General features: G+C 37.8%; 1 protein-coding gene across 1 annotated transcript; it reads left to right on the forward strand.

Annotated features, from left to right (window-relative positions):
- The first annotated feature begins 194 nt into the window (after positions 1-194).
- LOC118272255 (nuclear pore membrane glycoprotein 210) lies at positions 195-24,330 on the forward strand. The gene is made up of 29 exons (XM_050693763.1): positions 195-472; positions 556-706; positions 1,093-1,213; positions 1,627-1,714; positions 2,087-2,317; positions 3,263-3,734; positions 4,021-4,106; positions 4,377-4,559; positions 4,849-4,980; positions 5,307-5,392; positions 5,639-5,802; positions 6,125-6,253; positions 6,691-6,833; positions 7,381-7,588; positions 10,351-10,470; positions 10,885-11,085; positions 14,339-14,581; positions 15,003-15,149; positions 15,459-15,569; positions 15,972-16,161; positions 16,750-16,850; positions 17,134-17,418; positions 17,722-17,906; positions 18,218-18,357; positions 18,790-18,986; positions 19,489-19,681; positions 20,219-20,470; positions 21,021-21,236; positions 21,811-24,330. Exons 1-29 carry the CDS (start codon positions 312-314, stop codon positions 22,029-22,031), a joined length of 5,157 nt encoding a protein of 1,718 aa, XP_050549720.1. The 5' UTR covers positions 195-311; the 3' UTR covers positions 22,032-24,330.
- The last annotated feature ends 20 nt before the right edge of the window (positions 24,331-24,350 follow it).

The following is a 24,350-nucleotide window of genomic DNA, read 5'->3' on the forward strand; positions in this document are numbered from 1 at the left end:
TGGAAGAAAATTTTGTGAAATGCGAAAATATTATGAAAATTACATTTTTCTTTCTTTTACTACAGTTGCAGTAACTTTTGTTTATCAAAATTTTATTTTGTGTTATTGAATTTTAGTTCAAAAGATAGAAAGAAATGAAAGTGAATACTTGTAGTTCGAATTTGTATAGTCTGTAGACAAAAGCTGTCAAAAATACAACTGTCAAAAGTTTGAATGAAATGCGCGATTTGCCGATTTGTGGCGAATAGGTTAGATTTTTCTAAATAGGAATATTAATTAAACTATATTGATGTATTTGCTAAAATAATATCATGGCGTTTAAGAAGACTGCAGTTTTCATATCGGTGCTGTGTTTACTTGGATGCACGTGTGATGGAGCCAAAATAAACACTCCAAGGGTGTTGTTACCTTGGCTTGAGGATTTGAATATAAATTTTACTTTTGAAATCATTGAGGGGGGCTGTTACACATGGTGAGTAATATTAGTAAATCAACAAAGTTTTATTTGCTCTAAGTTTAAAGTTGAACGTGATTACATGAAGTGGTTTTTTGTAGGAGTTTGTCTCGCGATGACATCATTGACTTGGAGCCGCTGTATGATGATGCTACGGGTCATTGTTCGCGGGCGGCGCGTGTCTCCGTCTCCAAGTCCTGTGTACCACCAGGCTCGGTGATAATTCTTGCCGAAGAAGTCAATACAGGCGAGGTAATGAGCTAACACGCGAAGGCGGGAAATATACCTTGTGTTTGTTGAACTTAGGTCTTTATTGAATTATCACCTAATCATATCTGTTTGTAGATTATATTTATGTAACATGCAAATACACAACAGCTGACGATATTCTACTGTTGCTCATTTCTGTTGACAATTATTAGGAGTTATTTTAAAACGTCTTATTGGTAATTTATAATGAATTAGAAGCTCTATGAATAATTATGGAAATATTGACATTAACTTAACACTAGCATAATTAACATAGGTAAATAAAATCTTTGTTAATTTTGTTGTGAGTGTTAACAAAAGATTTAAAAAAAACTAATAAGAAGTTAATTGTCCAAGAACAACAATCTTACTTTATGTTGTATGTGCAGATTCTCCGAGGTGATGTCGACATAGACAAAATAAGGTCTTTAAAGGTTATGAGTACAACATGGAACCTGTTCCTAGAAGAAGCTCCTGAAGCCTTTGAAGTTGTTGCTTATGATGACCAGGGTAAGTTCTTGTGTATAAGTAGTACTTTTGTATCATAGTTTTGTCAAAGTCAAAATTATTTATTTCAAATAGAAAGTGAAAGCACTTTTGAATGTCAAAGCCAAGGAGGATGCAAATCCTGGTCTCACCTTCCAATAGCTATAATAAAACTACCATGTTTAATAAAGTATAACTCTAAACGGACTAAGATTTGGAACTTGGCGCGATACTAACTTTTATTGAGCTCAAAATTACCTATCCAATGATGTAACACACATAGCTGTTGGACCAGATTTCATAGAAACTCTGGCAGCCTCCTTTTATGATATTAAAAAAAAATCTGCCTGTAACCCCTGATAAATTTATTACTTTCAATGTATGTTTCCATTGTTGATATACCTTAATATGTCTAATAAATTAATTATTTATTGTAGGAAATAAATTCTCTACCCTGGAAGGAATAAGCTTTACATGGAGCATTGAGAATCTCGGAAGCAATGTTGGAGAGGATCCTTTGGTTACGTAAGTAGCTTGTTTGTTGTGTGTCATTGTTACAATAGTTCATGTGATTAATTTTATAATAGTCAATTGCTTAAAATCTGTCTATCTTCTTCATTTGATAGACAAGGTCGACCAATACAGCCAGACAAAGGAGATGGTTGGCAAATCACAAGTTGAAATACTGCCAAGTTTCAAATATGAATTATTTTAGCTTTATTTTATTAAAGCTCTTCTGTTTCTGTAGGCAGTTAATCTGTCGTTCTGTTCTGAGAAACACTAACAGATTGACGAAGCATCTGTCACTAGTGTCAGATGTGACGGTTAACATTCTACGAGTATTGCCAACTGATATTTTCATTCTATACTTTCATTGAATTATTTTTCCTTCTTCAGGCTAGTCCGTTGGAGAGACACAGACTATGAAGCTCCACGAGGTGTCACGGAGCTTGAAGCTCGTGGTCTTCGTTCGCACTCGGTGTTGCTATACGGTCAGGCGATGGGCGAGTCAAGAGTCACTGTGTGCCTTGAAGACATATGCACTGATTTCAACCTACAAGTCATAGCCAGTGTTGTGCTGATGCCTGCTATTGCAAGTATTGTACCGGGAGATGCTTTAAGATACAAGTAAGTTTCATAGCATAGAATATTTTGTAAGTGACAGGATATTGACTAGTTACCCGACTGCGCCAGAAGGAGGGTTATGTTTTTCGAGTGTATGTATGTATGTATGTATGTATGTATGTATGTATGTATAATTGTTTGGCACGCTCTGCAGCCTAAACGGCTTGATGGATTTTGACTTGAGAGGTGTCGTTACATTCGTATTTACTGTGAGAGTGACACTGGATATATCAAAATTAAAAAAAAACAAAATGGCGGATTTTTGGCGCCAAATTCGAATATTTCTCACTCTCTAGCCTAAACGGCTTGACGGATTTTGACTTGAGAGGTGTCGTTAGATTCGTATTTACTGTGAAAGTGACACTGGATATATAAAAATAATAAAAAAAACAAAATGGCGGATTTTTGGCGCCAAATTCGAATATCGCTCTCTCTCTAGCCTGAACGACTCGATGGATTTCCGCTTTATAGGGGTCGTTTGATTCGTATTTACTGTCAGAGTGACACTAGATATATCAAAATGTAAAAATAATAAAACTAAAAATAAATAAATAAAAAAAGTAATTTAAAAAACTAAAAAACCCGACTGCGTTTCTTTATAATATTAAAATGAAAAAACCCTAAAACAAGAAAGTAATCGTAAAATTTAAGCAGTCGGGACCCATTCTAAATATAAAGACTTTGTGAGGGCACGGCTTGCTTTCTAGAATGGGTCCCGACTGCTTAAATTTTACGATTACTTTCTTGTTTTAGGGTTTTTTCATTTTAATATTATAAAGAAACGCAGTCGGGTATTTTTAGTTTTTTAATTTTATATAAGTTCTACATAAAAAGTCTGAACATACAATTTTTTTTACTATGTTCAATATCGATTCATGCTATCCAATTATGCATTTTACTTGATTGTCATACTTAACTACCAGAAAATAACACAAAACAAATTTTCAGGGTCGTAAGAGCACGAGCAGGCCGTCTCACCATCCAAGACATAACAGAAACCGTATACTACCTAAAAGTGCCAGACACAAGCATAGCCCTATTAGAAGACAGTGTCAGTCTGGTCAAAGGAAAGGAGATAGGCACCACCAATGTGTACTTAATGTCAGGAGCTACCGAAGTAGCATCGGCTACGTTGACCGTTGCTGAAGCACACTCTATCCGAGTCTCAATACGTCCCTCAAACTTAGTTATCAAAGGAGAACCCTTTGTAGTACATTGCATAGTTCTCGATGACAAAGGCCATGCTTTATTATCTGGTGACCAGATTCTAATAAGGCTTTCCGTAGAAGGAGAAGCGAATGTAGACCTTTTGCGGTCCACGGAGAATGGAACTTTGACTGATGCGGTTGCTCATAATGCTGGTTCGCTAACTATCACTGCGAGGTTATATTCTATTGCGGGGAGAACAGTTTCGCGAAAAGTAAGTAATAATGTAGATAATTAATATTTTTTTTAAATTTATTTTGACTTTATAGTATACTAGCGACCCGCCCCAGGTTTACATGGGTGCAACAGTAATATATTATGCATGTATTATACATATAAACCTTCCTCTCGAATCAATCTATGTTTTAAAACAAACCGCATCAAAATCCGTTGCGTAGTTGTAAAGATTTAAGCATACAAAGGGATCTCTGTCTCTATACAAAGAAAGCGACTTTGTTAAATACTATACGTAGTGACTAATACTTGCGTCTTCTTTGCAGGTGGAAGGTCAGGTAACAGCAGAAGCCATTGAGCCCTTAGAAATTGTACCACCACATCTATTCGTATCTTGGACAGACACAATGCAGTGAGTATTTATTGAATGCTATTTAAACGCAATTTGTACCTTATTTCCAAGCCATAAATATTAATTTTCTTTAGACATTAATTACTTTGTGTAATCAATAATAATCAGCAATAGATTTTCCTTACACCAGAACTTAGTTTTCCCAATTTTAAACTCTATCCGTAATGTAATAAAGATCAAATTCTATAAATACAGAATATTTTTTCCTAATTTGTCTTCAACCAACTTTAAACCTTACTACCATGGAATAAACACCAATATTGTTTACAGGGAAGTGTCACTGAAACACATTGGAGGTGGTGATGAGCCTGTAGTATGGTCGGAGATAGAGAATGAGTATTCTCCAGACCCTCTCTCTCTGGCTTCTGATGGAGTAGTGACGATACGAGGACCCGGTCAGCTGGGTGTGAGAGTACAGCTGAAGAAGTACCCACATGTCAAGGCTATTGGAAGGTAAGATTTTTGTTTAATTTGTCCTATCATCATGTTATCTAAATTCGATAATGTTATTAAGTTCCAATTTATACTATGTGCACTATAGTTTTTTCCATTTTAAATGTTAATATTGTCTCAAAATTGTTGACCCATTTGATTCTACCTGAAAAGTGAGTATTAACTTTATTTTCAAGAGACCAGAATTTGACTAAAGTAAGTTTAGGAAATTGAACATTTAAACACGAATTTTCAATCTTATTGCCCTTACTTGGATAATGTTTTACAATTGTGTTATTCTTATTTATAGGGTGTTATCAGCTCCATTCGAAATGCTACAAGTGTCGAGTTCCGGTCACGCGCGCGTCGGTAAACCACATTACCTACACATCGCGTTGACGGCCACGCACCCCGAAACTGGAGAACTGTATAATTTCCATACGTAAGTACCTCATTGCAGTACTAAAGTTCACATATCAAGCTCTGAATCCTGAAACCCTGTCTCTAGGGCTGTTAAGCATATCCGGAGCTGCGGACTACCTAGCGGGTTTACCGGGGTTCCGGCTCGAAAAGCAGGAGAAGGAACGGGGTGGTTTTTAGTCAGTAAGGGTCTGACACTCCCTCTCGTCTCGTCCAAGGCGGGAGAAGTCATTGGATGATTTTCCCTCCTAAAAAAGGGCTGTTAAGCATTCCACTGTTAATTGTCCTTTGATTCGTCAATAAAAAGAAAAAAAGGAAATGTTATCTTTATTTTCGTTTTGTTTTTAGTTGCAACTGCGGCTCTTTCGCTGTTACTCTACTGGAGGGACCCGAACCACAAAATGTTACCGTCGCTAATTGGATGAAACCTGCTGGTTAGTACTTTTTGCTTTACCTTTGATAACTTTATTTTTTACCCGACTGCGCCAGAAGGAGGGTTATATATATTTTATAACATCAATTAGTATCAGTTCCTTGTGTAACTTGCATATGGTGGAATGATCTCTAGTCGTTTCGAATAAACGTTTGGTGATAACTTAATTTTCCATTCTTTAAATACAATTTCATTGTTTATCGAAACATATCTGCGGTAATTTACATGGAGTGTTATATGTCTGCAGACGGCGCATGTTGCGTCCTGGAGTGCGCATGGAGCGCGCGCGGCGTGTCGACGGTGCGCGTGTCGCGCGGCCGCGCGGGGGACAGTGCGCGCGTGGCCGTGCGCGCCGCGCCCACTCTACTCTGGCCCTCACACGCCGCCGCGCTGCCCGGGGCCACGCTGCCGGTCAGTATTTACATTGTGATTAGTCCTTAAAGGCGTATGCTGTGTTGATGGTGATGCTGTCGTTGATATTTCGCTGCGAAATGTCTATTCTTTTTCGATAAAAAGTGGTAATATTAGTTACCACACACTTTGTTCAACCGAATATTGGTCACCTTATAAGTCACTAGTCATTACAAATTAAAAAAATGCACGTCAGTCTTCTTATGTGACCTTACGTACATTTTCTTTACATTCAATATTTTTTTAGATATCCTTTTTCTAACTTCGATCTTTATGATTGTTTTCGATTCACATTCTAAACACTAACTTGTCCCTCTCACAGGTACTTGCCGAGGGAGAGGCCCTAGTCCCCCAGTCCCTGGACTCCCGAGTGGCCGATATATCGGTCCGCGACGGTCCGCCGCCACACCGCCACCCGGACGTACAACTGTTCACGTTCAAGTGTCGTAGGGTAAGTGCTCTTGTTTTACTACTTATGATTGAGTATGTGACTTTCAAAATCTACGCATTTACATAACGTGTTTTGATGCACTGAAGTGTTTTAAACTTAAACAGAGCTATTAAAAATGCCAGAATTTGTGATGCATACTATGCATTAATAAAAATGATCATGATAAAATGTCTTACAAATATCTATCGAAGTCAAGCCAAAGCATTTATTTCATTTAATCCCAAATCAGGCACTTTTGAAACGTCGAATTAAATTGTCTGTCAGTCTGTCGGTCAGTGAAGCTAGGTGCTCGTTCCAAAGTGTAACTTCAAATGGAAAAGAACAAGCAAGAAACTCCATCATTACTTATACATCCTACACATGTCTGTATTTATAAACAGACATTAATAAACAACAATAATTAGAAATAACAAAACATCTATTTTATCACTACACAGAAAGGCGAATCTGTAGTGGAACTAGTATCTACAGCGGCGGAGGAGCGCGAGTCGGTATCTCTGGAAGGAAGCTGCGCCCCGCATGTGTCGCGGGTCAGGCTGGAGCCACCCGATACTCCTGGGAACTGCTCCACTCCACACAAGTATGTATTGTCACCCAGAAAGCATTAACTGCCGAAAGAATACTGTTGAAGGCAAATCTTCCGCTAAGCGTCGGTCTCCAGTGGTTGACGTGGCGGTTAACGTTTTAATTGGACTTTAATACCTAATAGACTCTAAATTGGTGACCAGCTACCAATATTTTGGTGCTCCAATTGTGATCTTTAAGTCGCCTGTCTAGCATGCACGCTTAGCATTGGTGTCATGGCCCATGTCTAAAGGAAACTCGGCTTCTTTGGCAAAGATGTCTTGATGTCCACAGACTACCCATAGTACTACCAATTTCTAAATGATTTTCTTTTTTGCTTTTATATGGTGTAAGAAAGACAAGTAGTTTATTTGCACCGTTACAAGATATTGCAGGCAAAACAAGAAGATAATTTCAAAAACAAATAAATTATCGGCACACCGCAAAAAAGAGATCTTATAATTTAAAAAAAAAAAATGAAGAAAACACTCAACTGTAAATCGCATAACTGGCGATTTCTTAAAAAAGTTATTTCTATTTTAAGTGTACATGTTTATTTTCAGAATATGGCTACGTCCTGGCCAGGAATTATCAGTAAAAGTGACACTCCTAGACGCGATAGGCCGTGAGCTTCTCGACGAGAACGGTCCCAAGATGTCGTGGGATATTGAACCTTATCACCCTGGCTTACAGTTCCAAGCTACGGACAGGTTGTTTGTTGAAACACACCCTGACTACGCTCCTGTACCCGTGCCGTATAAGTATTATCAAGTAAGTACATGAATGTCAAGTCAGTAAATAAGCCAGAGTAAATGTTGTCCCTTTACAAACTTGCAACTCTCATTTCCTCTGTAAAAACAAGGAACAGTCATTTTGGACGGTTTAGATCAGGGTTTCTCAAAGTGGGGGACACGATCCCCTAGGGGTTCACGATTCGACGGTGCGGGGTTCGTGACAAGATTTACGTAATGATAGCTCATGTGATAGTGGGTTTTCACATCTGGTCATGGTAAAAACTAATCGCAAAAATGGACCAGATAACGAGTCAGAATTAAGGCGCGGTGAATAGACAACTTTTATGTATTTGAGGGGGTGAAGCAGGTGAAGTGGGTCTCGTGTACTGAGGGGTGCACCGTACAAATGTCATTGATACGCGTATTCCATTTTATTTAGGTGCGTAATTTCGTTACTATAGTTTCATGGACGAGTGGCCCAATGCGTTGCTGTCTAGATTCGCGTTCCGTGATCCTTAAGATCGAATCTCATTACTCGTATTAGTTTTTTTCTTATTTTTTCAATATTATGTTGTATACATTTTTATTTTATTTTTATTTATATTTTTTATTAGTTTTTTATGACTAAAACCGAAATCGAACAATAATTTACACAAACTTACTACTACTATAGTTTTTGCGCTAGTGACAGTTGCCTGTATGTCGTTGACGTCTCTCAGTACCACATGATTAGGGATGGACATTAGGAAGATCTTTTTTTATCGCTATCGATACTCGCAGCATACATTGAATTCTCTTTAATTTTGTTATTAAAGTGTGTTGTTTAGTTGTGCAGTTTATCTGCGTGTATATAATGTCAATATACAGATACAGATTCAGATGATCCTGACTCAGATAATAATATGAGTTTGAACGAATAAAAAGTAAATAATTTTTCTTAGCAACTTTTTAACTCATCTTATTTCCGTTGTGTCATCAACATAATTAAGGGTTTTTTTAAAAATAAAAATTGAACTACGCACAATATTTGTTTTCTATTCCAAAAAATCATCGACTTCCTATCCATATCCATCATAGCAGTACATCTCATCACTAAACACGTCTATCGTGTTACGTATCGCGTCTGTATCGCTACAAACGCGCGTCGACGGCGCTTTTAAAAAACGTGGTGTGCATAGGCCCTTAGACGAAGTAGGCACTAATCTTTTAAAAACTAAAAAAGGGACAGGAGGATATATAAATAAAACACCAATATCAGTATAAAATATGTATTATTCATCTTCAATAATTAGGAGAATGTCATCAAAGAATTGTGTAGGGGGCGGGGTACGTATATTTTCTTGGTATCTTTCCCAATTGAGATAATGGTAACCATATTATACAGGCTGAGATGCACGCCACTGTCGAATAACTGATAAAATCGCGTCATCTTCCAAGACTCTTCTGCCAATAGAGTTACTGCGACCAGTCGCAATCGTACAATTATTTACACAGCGATCCATGTCGTCAATATGCGATTGATAGGCTTAAACAGTTGTCCAAAATAGAGAGTCAGGTAATTTAGAGATGCAAGATCCGTCAAAAGTCCTTTATAAAGCCGAGGTCGTGGGGTTTAACAATAAAACATGGAAAATACGTGCGCACTCAGAACGAAACACAACGAACGAGTGTCATCTGTCAATCGGTGACTGACTGATGTCAGACAGAAGTGTTTTAAGAAGTTTAAATCACAGAGTACGTTATACATACATTATTTTACATACATTATTACACAAATTAAGTTTTCTCGCTTCCTAGATAGAAACAAGGTACCATATTTTGTGATTTCCCTTAGAAAAATATGACGGTTTTTTTAATATACATTTCAACTAGTTAACTGCTGGGCCCAAAAGTCCCCTTCTCCTTTCAAGAATGGTACAGAACGTTACTGAATGTGTCATCTGCACCATGCTACGCGGTAATAGTATATGAAAAAATTAATTGTATTTACACAACTTATAATTCAAATCGATTTCGTACAAAAAAATATACTGACAACCCAACTTAGAAAAAGCTAATTACAAAATAAAATATTACAAACAGCAAAAAGATATGTTAGTGAATGATTATTTTCTGAGCGGCGATTGACATAAACTGACATAGGTCCACCAAGCAGCGCGCCTCAGCGGTCACTGCCGGTCCGCGTAGGAATGAAAGAGAAACGAATAGATGTCATGATCGGACGACGTTTTGTTCGATTTGTTCTGAGTTATTTATCATGAATTATATTAATCCTTACAAATATCTCATATCAATCGACAAATAAATAAGGCAGATCCCTTTATTATTTTAAATTACGTCACTGTTATTAATTTTATTAAGATATGTTCATAAATAATATAGTTACAATGGCTAGAATTTCAATTTAAATGGTTAGTTTATGATTTAGAAAATTTATAGAAATCGTGTTTTGAAGAAGGTGGTCCATTCATAAAAATGATCAAGATTAACATACTTTTTTTTTGTTGCTCTAACATGTAAACATTGGACAAAAAAACTGTTGAATCAATCCTATTTTGACTATGCACAGCGCCTTAAGGTTAAAATTGTCCAAAAAAACATCTTTTATTCTTGGGGGGGGGGGGGGAGTTGATTAGTAGACGGTTTTAGGGATATCACCTGGCTTAAAAAATGGAGGCGGTAAAGAAAATTGGAAGCGGTTTCCCATTTTTTTTTTTATTTTAACCAAAAATAAAAGAAATACATAAGAATGCCGTCTTATGTATTTAATATTCCTTTACATTTGTTATTTGTGAACAGGTAGTGTTAGCTGAAGACATGGCAATTGGATGGACGGGTGCGTTGAAAGCAAGCATTCCTGATGCGACTGCCTCTATACAAGCCAGGGTCGTAGCCCCATTGAAATGTGATCCACTCAAGGTAAGATTTTAATATTACTGGTCTTATAATTTCATTTTATACTTGGTTCCCATATTATGCATTGGATGAAAAAAAAAAAATGTTTATGGTAAAAGCTAGTAAACGAACATACGGATCCCTGGTGATAAGCAATTACCGCAATATGAATTTAAGGATTGTCGGGGAATCGGTGATTGGGAAAGGGGTAATTGGGCCTCCGCTAACCTCACTGACACAACGCAAGCGTTATTTCACGTCGGCTGTTTCTGTGAGGCCGTGGTATCACTCTAGTCGAACTGGCCCATTCGTGCCGAAGCATGACACTTCGTTTTTAATATTTCTAAAACTATTTATATGTTTGTCGTTTCCATAACGTTTGCTGTCTAATTTTCATCCTTACAGCTTTAGGAATAACGTTAATTGTACTCTGTCCAGGTGAATATAGCTTGGGAAAGCGAGATAGTAACCAACATAGCGACTATAAGTGGCGGTAGTGGTCGTTACGCCGTGGAGGCACCGAAAGGGGTGTCAGCAGAGGTCGAGGATGGCTCACTGTCGGCTAACGTACCTGGTCCAGGGTCATACGACCTTATAGTCACCGATCTGTGTGTTCAAGGAGAAAAACAACTCATAGAGGTAAGTTTTTGATTCATAAATAGATTTTTAATATTAAATATTGCATTTTTTTGGGTTTACTATGCCTGTATACCTTTAACAAAATTATGTTTAGAGGAGTTATCGTAGTAGTGCACACACCACTGTAAAGAGTGTACGGAAACATTAATTAATTTTGTAAACACCGTTAACAGCAGTGTGGAAGCACCCATGACATTTACAAAATTAACTATGGTTATTGAAATTTCAACTGTACATTGATTTATGTTAAGTTTTAATTTTGATTATCACACAGTATTTGAACCAAGGCTCGGATACCGGTTAAATTTTCAAACCGTTATTATGTACTTGCACGCAAAACCTTTACATTGGGTTTCGTTCGCGAAACCGGTTTTTTTAAACCGGTATTTGGAACGCTATTTTCATAAAGGTTTTTTCGGATTAAACGGTTTAGAGCAATAAAAACCGGTTAATACGACGCACATCAAAGAAACGCCGCGCGCTGTTCAGATTATATTCAATAATAATATAATATTTCAACGCGTGTACCGACATGCCCCTCGTCGAATAAACCGGTTAATTTAGGTTAAATAAAGTTCTTTAAATGTTCACGTTCTTAAGAAAAGTTCGGAGAAAAACCGATATAAACCGGTATTTTTTAAACCGGTTCCGAGCCTTGATTTGAACATTTTTCTTAGCAATGTTTAGTATTTAAATAATAATTTTTAACCCCCGACGCAAAAAGAGGGGTGTTATAAGTTTGACGTGTCTGTCTGTCTGTCTGTCTGTCTGTGGCATCGTAACTCCCGAACGGATGCAGTGATTTCAATTTAGTTTTTTTCGTATTAAAGGGGACTTATGTACGAGTGTTCTTAGATGACTTGACTGCCTCGTTGGCCGAGTGGTTGCAAGTGCGACTGCCGGGCAAGGGGTCTCGGGTTCGATTCCCGGGTCGGGCGAAGTATTACTGGGCTTTTTTCGGTTTTTCGAAATTTCTCAGTGGTAGCACGGAGTCTGGAAATGTGCCCGGTATATGGCAATAGGCTCACCACCTATTACATGGGACTTACAACATAAATTGTGAAAAGTGGGTGTACACAGTGGCATTACGTGCCATAATGTGCACCTCTGCCTACCCCTTCGGGGATTGAAGGCGTGAAGATATGTATGTATGTATGTATGTTCTTAGATATGTTTGATGAAAATCGGTTGAGCCGTTTTAAAGTTATGGGCGGTGAAAGTAACGTAAGCGGGAGATTAACCGAAGGTCTGCAAATATACTGGGATGGGGACTCAAATGAAACCGCACTGAAAGAAAATATTGAAAAATAGCATTTTTTCTTATTAACAAAAATAAAAAATAAAATAAAAAAAATTATAAAAAAAATTAAAAAATTAAAAATAAAATATATTTTTTTATAAAATACAAAAATGTAAAACCTGCACCAATGTAATCTTTAGCCTACTTATAGAAACAAAAACTAGTAACTAATAAGTAAAAAAAAAATCAAAGCGAACGAGCTTGACCTTGAATGTAATCTTTACCTTAACAAGAATTGAAATTATAGTAAGTACAGTAGAGTCCGTTTATAATGACATCGAAAGGAATTGACAAACACGTCATAATAAGCGGACGTCATACAAAGCGTTATGTATAAATGAAAATCTTTTTTATGTAAATATGTATGTATTAAGTATTTTAATACAGAAACATAGTATATTTGCATATGTGTAAGACCATATTAAATCAAAATCAAAATTGCACGTAATCAGCAGATTATTATAATAACACATACAAGTGTATTTTTTATTGTAAGTAATCTGTAATTTTTGTCTGCTTTTGTTTCTTCCTTTTATTGTAAAAACAGACTCTCACACTATTGTGTATAGAAGACATAGCTATGGTCAAATTATCATTTTCAATATTGCTGTGGACAAATCGAATGACCAACGCCAAATTCCTTCGCGAGACATGAGTTAGATTCTCCATTTTCTAATCTGCAGATTATTGCACCTTTCTCCCCAATTGTAAATGCTTTGCGACGTTGAGATGACATTTTTTCCACAATAACAAACGAAAAAACAATGCGTAACCTTCAACTGTCAATTACTCACTGAGATTCAAAACAAAAACTAGGCACGTGCCGAACGTCGTCGGGAATTAACGAACATTATTGAAGGTAAAGAATCGTGCCGGTCATTATAACCGGACATAATTTATTAAAAATGGGTCATATAAGTGGGGAAGTTGCATGAAGTCTTCTCGTCAAAAATCCCGCAGTGTCTGAAGACCAGGATGTACAACCAGTGTGTGTTGCCAGTGATGACGTACGGTACCGAGACATGGTCCCTAACTGCTGGCCTTTTAGAAAGGCTCAGAGTCGCCCAGCGCGCGATGGAGAGAGCTATGCTCGGAGTATCTTTGCGCGACAAAATCCGAAATATGGAAATTCGCCAAAGAACAAGAGTTACAGACATAGCTCTCAAAATATGCAGGCTGAAGTGGCAATGGGCAGGCCACGTCGCTCGGAGGACTGATGGCCGCTGGGCCAGGAAGGTGACTGAGTGGCGACCGCGGACCGGAAGACGCAGCGTGGGCAGACCTCCCACTAGGTGGACCGACGACATCGTCAGAGTGGCGGGGAGCCAGTGGATGCAGGTGGCGGCTTGTCGTTCTACGTGGAGGACCAAGGGGGAGGCCTTTGTTCAGCAGTGGACGTCTCTCGGCTGATGATGATGATGATGATGATGGGTCATATAAAGCGGCATGTCACTGTAAGGGAAGTCATTATATCCGACTTTTTTATAAAGAATTTTATATGAAAACCAAACTTCGTCATGCAATTACGTTATAATAACCGGTTGGTCAATATAGGCGGAGTCATAATAAACGGATTCTTCTGTATATGTAATATACTAAGCCTAACTTAACCTAACCTACCTATAAAAAGTATGAAATAAAAAATTAAATTAAAAATTTAAAAAACCCCCGACACAAAAACTTAATTTCCCTTTAAAAAGTAAAAAATAATAAAAGAACTTAATCTTAAAGTACCTAAGAATGTACTAATAATTCTAAAAAAATACGTCGCGTTGGGGGGGACCGCTCCTAATTATTTCTTAATTTGTTTATTAATTATTTATTAATTTGTTATTGAAATTTCAACTGTACATTGATTTATGTTAAGTTTTAATTTTGATTATCACACAGTATTTGAACATTTTTCTTAGCAATGTTTAGTATTTAAATAATAATTTTAATATTCTTTCTCAGGTCCATATCGAAGAAGTGCTAAGTGTAGAAGTATCAACGTCCCGCGCGGTGGGGGTGGGTGCGTGCGTGCCCGTGACTGCGCTCGTGAAGGGCGTGTCCCACCGGTACCTCACTGTTGGGAAACCGCCTGAATGGAGGACTTCTGGGTACATTTCTGTCAAAGACGGCTCTCTATGTGGTCTCCAAGAGGGTATGGGTAAAGTCAGGGCGCTGTTTGGCGGTGTCTGGAGCCCTGAAGTTGAGGTAAGGGTGGATTTTTATGATTGTCGTATTTTTGGTTTAGTATTTGGAGTTGGGATTTGAGAATACAAAATGTTCTTTAAAGGCTGAAATTAATAACCAATATCAATCTAAAATTTGTAATTTTATATCTATATTAGTATTATAGTATTTGTATTAATTTATGTATTCTCCGTCAAAAAATATCATTTTTATGTTGAACTTTTTATAGTTGGGAGTTTCGTATGTTCGAAAGTTCTTACTAAAGTAATGGTAATATGCTCACCCAGTATGATATGAGACTCGCAACGTAACTGCTAAAAAGTTGGAGTTCCTGTGTAGCACAGGAACTCCAACTTTTCATATGATTACTTCTTTCTCTTGTAGATACTTGAAGACATTATTATTACCATCATTTTAAACAGCAAATTCGTGACTATTCCAGGTGCAAGTGTTCCCCGCGCTGGCTATAGTCCCGTCCCGGTCCCGCGTCCCGCCGGGCGCTAGGCTCCAACTGCGGCATGTCGGGGGACCGCCCCCCCACCTGGCACACCTACACTACTCGCACACACACGGACTGCCGCATGTCGAGGTATACTAAAACTTTGCCTACATTTGGTCATGTACATTATGCTACAAAGCTACATATTTTTTATTTTGATAACCTGTGATGTTTGAAAGTCTGTGCTAAAAGTATTTTGAAGTTTATATAAACAAAATATCTCCAAAATTGTACCTTATCTGCTTCATATCTGGCGAGTTGCCAATTTACTAGCCAAATTCAATACTCTTGTTCAAAAAGTCAAAAACAATATTTTCTATGTAGTATTTTCGCTGCCCTAAGGCCGCTGTACTCAGGGTACAGAAGATGGTATTAATATAAATTACTGTTTATTACCAGGTGACGTCATCCGGTTCCGTACACGGTCTATCGATCGGTACGTCTCGTATCAAGCTGGTGGCAACCGATTTCAATAATGTTGAGATGGCAAGCGCTGAGGCTGAAGTTGAGGTAATATTTCATTGTTATAATATGTATTTCATATAAAAACATTTAATCTGAAGATTGTAAAGATAAGATTATTTAGACACCACTACAGTGAAGGAAAACATTCCGAGGAAACCTGAGCTTATAATTAAAAAAATATATATAAGTTTGAATTCGCCAACCTGCATTTAGCAAATGTGGTGAATAAAACTCAAACCTTCTTAGTGTGAGCAGAGGCCTTTGGTCAGCAGTGATCACTTCTAGGCTGTTGATCTGATGTGTTACAAGAGCTTAAAGTTTTTCCGCTATTTAGGTAGATAATTTAAAGATTTGATATCACTTAAAAATGTCCTGTATCATTTTCAGTACTTTATGATTATCCGATTGATATGATTTAACGATATGATTTAACTTTCTGTCCTACAGGTGGTCCCAATATCAGGTATACGCGTGAAGGCAGCGACTCAGAGCCTACTGGTAGGGTCTCCGAGCCCCTTGTGGATAGAGGCAGGTGGCCTTAGTGCCGCAGCCCTGGCCGCGCTCATGCCACCACCGAGGGTCACTTGGACCCTGAGAGACCCTGCTACTGCCAGATTGTATACTACTCATGCTGATGGTAATTAAGACCGCTTAAGTTACTTATTCTACGCAAATTAGACACAATTAATTTTATTACTTTAATCAAATAACTATTAACTATATTAATATAAGTTATTATGTTATCGTCTTACTCACGTAACTGTTTAACAAGGAACTTTGACTGCACGGTTGGCGCGGTGGCTGGGCAACTGGCTGCCGCGCAACGGGTAGCGGGTTCGATTCCCGCACGGAGCAACTCTTTGTGTGATCCACAAATTGTTGTTTCGGGTCTGGGTGTCATGTGCATGTGAACTTGTATGTTTTAAACGCACCCACGACACAGGAGAAAATCCTAATGTGGGGCAACGTTTTTTAAAAAAAAAAAAAAAAAAAACTTGACTATTCACGAGCAGCTTTCTACGACACACGAATATTAGCCTGTGGCGTGGCTTTAAGCTAGTCGAGTTCCTCGTCAAACAGTTACATGAGTAAGCCGATAACATAATCATAAATTTTAGTATATCTCACAAAAGTTATAATAAAATAAAATTTAATAGTGTCTGTAGTTCTGAATATAAATAATAATGAATTTCAATGTATTTTGAGACTTAAAAACATTCCACAGATATGCTCGAGAGGTCTGTAGCTGAAGGATTATCAGTGCGAGTGGTGCCACTGAAGCCAGGAGTCATCACTATCGATGTTCGAGTGCGGAACATGGGACAGGTAACATGTCAATAAACTTGTAGTAACAAATGTATGTAATATTTAGGCACTAATGAATACAGGGTGACTTTGATATTAAAAGATATTCAACATATCTCAGAAACTAGCCACTTTCAGACCAGAGACCTCAGGTCTAATTTTATAAGAAATTAGTTGTATTATCACTTCCCGATATGTAAATTGATCACATTTCTTTGTGTCCCATAACCTTATACCACCACAATAGTATTATCGCCCTTAGATACCTATATTTCTATTTGTAACAAATAAATTTTTACTATAGGCAGCAGAAACCCGTTCCTGGGACAGTACAATCGAGATCCTTGGTCTAGCCGACATCAGAACATCAGTGGAAGGTCTTTCCAAGGAGATTTCCTCAGGAGACAGACTGGCACTAGCCGTGAGCTCTGCCATCAAACTCAAGTCTTTGCCGAGAGGAACTTGGAAGGCGTATGGTGATGGGGCCGTTACAATCAGTGCAGCTGGTGAATTACTAGCTGTGAGACCTGGCCACGCAGTCATTGTAGCCCAGCATAGGGATGAGAGGAACAATATCTTTAGAGAGACGGTGGGTTCTGTTTTTTTTATATTTTTGTAATAGATGTTTGCGCATGTTGCGCAACTAACAATGCGCAGGTATGGAGGGTATATGTCGCCTAATTGGATCAGCCAAGTCATTACCCCTGTATTTTATTTTTAGGGTATAAGTCGGTAAACGAGCAAACGAAACGGTAACTTAATATAACCCGTTTCTTTCTAGCATTGGATGCGTTTAAGCTAATGATAATGTTAATTAAATCTGAAATGATATTGAAAGATTACGTTGTTTCCAATTTACTTTTTCTTCAAGCTTTATTCTTTTTCTTTACAGGCCATCCAAGTGGAAGTGTCAGTCCCCTGGTACTGTACCCTGGAGTCAGACGGCGAGTCCCCCGAGGCAGCACTGCGCCTGGTCCTCCGCACGGCACTCGGTCGGGCACTACTCGCGCCGCATGCCAACGTCAGCGCCACTGGACCACTGGTCGTACATACCCGGCCGGCTAGACATACTGACAGGTAAATATGCTAATTATTATAAGCATATAAGGTCTATTGAAGTGAAAGAGTTACAGACATTTATTCCAAGTTTCATGGTTTCACGCACGGTAGTCACGAATATTTTATTTAGAATGTATGGTGTAAATGGGTGAAGCTTCATTTTTCTGATTTTTTTATACACGTTAACCGCCGCCTTTAACAGTTACAACTATAAACGTCTTTAACTATGAACCTTTGACAAACAAAAACATATCGTTTCTATTCCAATAAACATTAAAATCATTACTAAGTTTGACTCAAACTCATAAAATAATCTTTGTCTTCCCCAGTGTCCTTGGTACAGAGCTGGTGATACCAGATCTGGACGCGGTGGGCGCGTTCATGACGTTCCAGGGGACAGTGAGCGGTGTTACTGTCAAGGACGAAGTCCTGGTCACTGGGACTGATGTGAAAGCCGACAGAGTTGTTGGTAAGTTGCGTCATAATGTTCTGTATTGACTTCTAAAATTGTATTGTAAACCTTAATAGTAAAATTGCAAGTGCTATTTTCGATTTTTGAGGATAAACGGTTCTTTCTTTCTTGTAAGCTTGTAAGTTTATTTCGTGTTACTCGTATCAATGAAAGGTATTAGGTCCTTTTAACATTGTCCGGATACTGGTGAAGCGTACAACTACGTGCGTTAGCTATCATATCTTTCTGTACATTCATAAACCGCAGCGTGTGTAAAAGGCCTTAGGAGACGTTTGTTTCGTTCATATATCATCATTACAATCATTGGGTAATTTTAAAGTATCACAATGTTTGAAAGTTTTGTTTTTATATTAAGTTGGCCTTTGTAGCTTTTATTATTAAGAAAACATTTTCATACTTTGTTGATTGACCTGTTACGTCCGTTCCCAGCGACGGGCAGTTGGGGTGTGTGCGTGGAGGGCGTGGGGTGGCGCGCCCCTCGCGGCGTGTCGGTGTACGGCGGCGGCGCGGCGGGCGGGGCCGGCGTGTCGCTGGCGCTGCTGGCGCGGCCCGGGCCCGCCACTCATGTACTGCGCCGGGACAGGCCGCAGCATGTCTTCACGCTCCATCAACTGCAGCTCGACAAGGTACGCACTATTTGTAACGTCACACGCACGCAACAAATACACATACCTACACGCACTTACCAACAGAAACACACACTCATATACAATACTTTTCACGCGTTTTCATTGATTGAAGTTACTTTTGTTTAATCTTTTCTATCGCGCAATTTCTGTCGCCTAACCTATATGATTGACGTCTGACAAATACATTCTTTGTAAATAGTGTAACTATTAGTAGTAAATGACAGTTTCAAATAACCAGAATAGCACAAGCATATTAAACAAGACTATAACAGATTAAATGTAAGGACTTTTCACTAAAAACTAACATAACACTAACAAACGTATACATTCCATGGTGCTTAAATAGTTTAAAATTATGTTTTTTTTATCCCCAGACACATTCTAATGAGATTAACTAATTCTAAACAACCTCTTACCTCTTCCTAATACAATCTATTAAAATATTTAGCACCATAAAACAACTAAACAACCTCTAACAAGTTCTCCCTTATCTACCCAGATGGAGTTCCTCCCCGGCGAATGGGCATCAGAACTAGTTCCACTCTCGTTCACGGCAGCAGGTCTATCGTCGGGCCCGCTCCTGTGTACGGAGGAGCAGAGGTACGCGCTGGAGGGCACGCCCATAGAGCTACCCTACACCTGCCGGACTAAGGCGCCGCATACTGCAGAGCCTGTTATTGATGTTATTAATGGTAAGACCTATTTATTTGACCATCAGTGATATTCTTTTTTGGTTGATAGTACGGGCTTTCTTTTAGTGCATTTTCTTAGTGTAGTCTAGTAATATATTTACAGGTTTTATAATATCTATGTGTAGTAAATACAGCCGAACGAACATTTTCATGTTAGTATTTCCATTTTGAAAAAATATACGCAATTGGCTATAATTAAAACAGATTGTACCTTCTCCTATCCGAAATATCCAAATATTTTATCCCAAAAGATTTTTGACATAAACTTCAATGAATTTCCATTAGTTAAAGTGATCCAGATGTTATCAATTGTTAGAGATCTGTACCCTTAGTACCACTTTGTTTTACATTTCACGAGATCGAGACGAGAGCTCTTTTGGCGTTCTGATTGGTTGGTACATTCACGCCAGAGAAACAGAGCACCGAACGCGCTCTCGTTTCGTTTTTCTTCGACGTAAAGCAAACCCGTACTAAGAGTCATTACACATGCGATTGTTGTATTAGTGACTAATCACTGTTTTTATAAATCTTTTCCAGGACAAATGGGCTGCAAGATAATCCCAGCCTCAACAATCACGGATGCTGCGGAAGTAGAGCTATGTGCTGAATGGGGAACGTACAGGACTTGTACGAAAACGATGCTGTTACCCCAAGTACGAGTGTCGACTAACAAAGTGTCTCTGCTCACCCCACCGGCTACGTTCACCGTGATGGGTCATTCGCACGCTCTGAAGTTAGTCAGGTTGACGCCTTCGCCCGGTCTGAAGTTAGAAACGAGAATGGATAATGGTGAGTGTGTTTAAGATTTATTTGTGTAATGTAGATTTTTTGTATTTTTTTAAATATTGCTCCACACTACAATTTCTTCCTATGCCGAAGATGCGTTTACAATCATACAAATTCACTTAAACATCACACCCAAACTTGTAACAGCGATTTGTGGCCAACATGAAGAGTTGTTCCGTATCGAACTCACGACACGTTACACGGCTGCTGGTTGCTCAGCAATAGCGTAAACCGTGCACACTTTACTTCAGTTTTAAGTCCCATACTACTTTATGTCTTGTTCAATTTCAACATTGCTCTAAACTGGATTTACCTGAATTCTTACCACACTGCCATAATAAATTATAACTTACAACAATCACACATAATACCATGGAGACAGGCAGAAACTAAAGAACGCCAATTGCTACGATTCTTACATAACTCAGTCGCTTCATCAACAGTCATCAGTCTTCTGATGCATACTTGTCTGTTAAGAGTACTTTTAATTTGGTCATTCTTTAATATATCTCTAATCTTATAACTAACAAACCTTACAATAACAATTTTCCAGGAGAACTACTAGTAATAGTGACGAACGAAGCGTCAACCTGCGGTCACGGTTGGGTAACAGTACGGTCGAAGCTGACGTCCCAGGAGCTGCGAGTGGACGTGCAGAGAGAGTGTGACGTGGCGTGTGGCACTCTACTGGGCGCGCTGTTCTCCTTGCTGAAGCCGTACATGTCTACTATAATCACTGTTGCTGCCGCTGCCGCTGCTTATTTGTATAGTGAGTTGGTTTTTTGTATTTTATTTTATACTTTACTAGCGATCCGTCACAGGTTCGCATGGGTGCAATGGTGATATATTATGCATGTATTATACATATAAACCTTCCTCTTGAATCACTATATCTATTACAAAAATTGCATCAAAATCCGCTGCGTAGTTTTAAATATTTAAGCGTACAAAGGGACAGAGAAAGCAACTTTGTTTTATACTATTTATGTGTTTTTTGAGATTTTGTTACCTATCTCTATCTTATGTGTGGTTGTTAGAGGGTCTATTGTGATATTAGTTCGTTTGCAAATAGATTAATTCAGTGTCGCATAATTGCGAGTTGTTGACCCAACGTAATTGTAAAATATGTGGAGGTGTCATTAAGTAGCCTAAAGTGTGATTACAATAAAGTGTTTCATTTTAGGCTAGTTATATCTATGTAATAGTATGTCGTGAGAGACAAGACACTCAACTAAAGTAAAGACGTACTTATTTTTTAATTTAGCCAAGTCACAACTAAACAAATGTTTCTAACAAAGAAATAACTTACATTAAACCTAATACAACCAAAATTCCCTTCACAGTACAACAAAGAATGCAACGGAAAGCGCCGATACGGATGCCGACGGATCCAAACGAGACCATACTACCACCTGAAGCCTCACCCATCCAGAATCGGTCGCGGACATGGTCACGCAGTCCCTACGCTTCCAGTGGGCCTACTGCGCCGGTCTACGGGGACGCAAGCATGCTACCTGAACAGAGCTTCTCTCCAAACTCGACCAGGAATTCCATGTTCCTATAGCAGTCCGGAAGGGATAGTGTATACAGGCAAAGACGTAGGCTTGGACATTACGTACGTCGGTTTTTTAAGCCGTTTTCTATGTAAAATATTAGTTACTGCAGGTTGTTAACTCTTTTGGTTCATATTGAAACTGTTTTACTAGTATATGATTAGCATTCTGGACCACTTTTCGCTCGGCGAATTGCCTTCGCTCCGGTGGTCCAGAATGCCCAATAGTGAATGGTCAAATCGGATGTTTATTGCGTAAAACAGTTTAAGTAATAATGACAAATATTTGCGTTACTAAAATTAACCTAGTCGACCATTCACGATTGGGCATTCAGGTAAACAGGCTCTAATAGTATTTGTTCCAAATTGTTATTAACTACTTCTATCAAGACAAAACAGTAGTTTCTTACTTTTCGGTACTTCACTGTTTCTTACCTTTCATATAATTCTACAATCTTTTGTTTATTCTATGTGTTGTTTTAAAAGTGTCTCTGTTGTGACTGTGTAAAAATCGACTAAGATAATCGACCTATCGACTAAGATGTCTAGCCTGTCGGGACTTTGAATCTGATAAAGGATATTGTTTCGCCGTATCGGTGTATTGTGTAAATTTGAACTAGATAGAGTGATGTCTAAAGCATGGTTGTGAGCATTATAAATGATGTCATATTCGCCCTTTTCATTGATTATAAGGTTCCTTATGAGTATGAGTCAATAGGTAACCTTTAGTCAATGATGGTAAGTATGTATGTATGTTTGTGTAGTGAAACAAAGTGAGACTAGATAATGACGAGTCACTAAATGTGTTACTTATTAACATCCTATATACAAGATAATATTGTCAATGAAAATTGAACTTAATTGTCTCGTCTCATTAAGTTTATTTTACAGTTTAAACATAGTCGTAATATAAACCGTAGATTAATATAACGTCTTTTGTAAATTGAGTTTCAAGCAAATAGTATTAATTTAAATGGAGAATAACTTGCTAGAACTTGATTATAAATAGATACTTATTTTCCTTGAAAGTAATGCAAAAATTCAAACTATATTCCTTTTTATACCACAGTTTATAAATAAATAAGATAAAAGAAAACACTAATTTATTTGTATTAGCATTTATTGTTACAAAGTTGTGCTTCACTTAAAACTTAGTTAAATTAAGATCAAGAATCAAATTTCAAAATTGACATGAAAATCGTTATTTAGGAAAGATACCAAAGTATCGTAATGTGTTTTCGATTTAATAATTGGTTGGTTTCTGTTGTATGACATATTGGATCGTTAATAAATTCGTTATGATTATGATATTACGTGTTATTGGTGTTGGTACTCAAAGGACTAATATTAAATCGATATTGATCGATATTCTTGAAAGAAGAATTAAAGTACGCGTCCACAGGCCCGCATCGCACGCAACGAATTTTAGTTTGTCTTGTATAGAAACTCATACAACTGCGTCCACTGATCCGCATCGTACCGACCGCTCGTCGGCTATGCCTACAATACATGCGATGCGTACGGATGACGTCATACGGTATGTGTACGATGCGGGCCTGTGGACGCTTACCTTTAAACATAATCGTCGGTCGATCGGACAAGTCTATAATGTATGGGAGTCTTAACAGCTTTGCTTATAAAGTAAAAGTTCTTGAAAATAGATGCGTATAGATTTTTTTATAGGATCTGATTCAAACAGTACTATCATTCCTAAACATGTCTTTAAAATGTATGTTTTTAATTACTGGCAGCCAAAACAAAATGGTCAATGAAATTGTGTGCCAAAGAGGTTCATTGGATCTTTTACAGTAAAATATTTAATTTAAATATACAGCTTTACTCATTTGTATGAGTTCCGTGTGACTTGAAACTAGTTGAGCCATTCTCGTACGTAAGTGACTCGTATATTTTAATTAGGTTTAAATATTCTCCACGAAAAAAGAAACATTGACGATAGACAGAAGTCTAATATAAAATTATTTACTTTTCTCCATAATCGCATTTCTCTCGCTTACTTAAAATAGTGATAACTAGGTGTAAAAGAAATGTAAATACAATTTGTAAATAAGATCTCAAAGAACTAGATTTAGTAGTTTTATATGATTGTATTCGCATTTCAATGCAGTTAACGTTTTTGTTACGTATTGTAAATACAAACACATGTTTTTGTTACAAAAGGAACTCTAAGTCATTTTTATTAAAAGTCAAATTTGTTTGAGTATGGAAAACTAAAAAGATGTGTTTGTACCTGTACACGGTATGGGGTTATGGAGCTTGTGATGTGTGAAATAAAGTATTTTTATAAATTTAACATGTTGTTTTTATTTACTT

The sequence above is a fragment of the Spodoptera frugiperda genome, chromosome 5, assembly GCF_023101765.2.
Source record: "Spodoptera frugiperda isolate SF20-4 chromosome 5, AGI-APGP_CSIRO_Sfru_2.0, whole genome shotgun sequence".
NCBI classification, from domain to species: domain Eukaryota; kingdom Metazoa; phylum Arthropoda; class Insecta; order Lepidoptera; family Noctuidae; genus Spodoptera; species Spodoptera frugiperda.

Excerpts from the sequence above, each read along its gene's own strand:
- LOC118272255 (XM_050693763.1), top strand. The coding sequence starts at position 312 with ATGGCGTTTAAGAAGACTGCAGTTTTCATATCGGTGCTGTGTTTACTT. Across the intron at positions 2,318-3,262 it reads GGAGATGCTTTAAGATACAA|GGTCGTAAGAGCACGAGCAG; the intron begins GTAAGTTTCATA and ends ACAAATTTTCAG. Across the intron at positions 6,254-6,690 it reads TCACGTTCAAGTGTCGTAGG|AAAGGCGAATCTGTAGTGGA; the intron begins GTAAGTGCTCTT and ends ATCACTACACAG.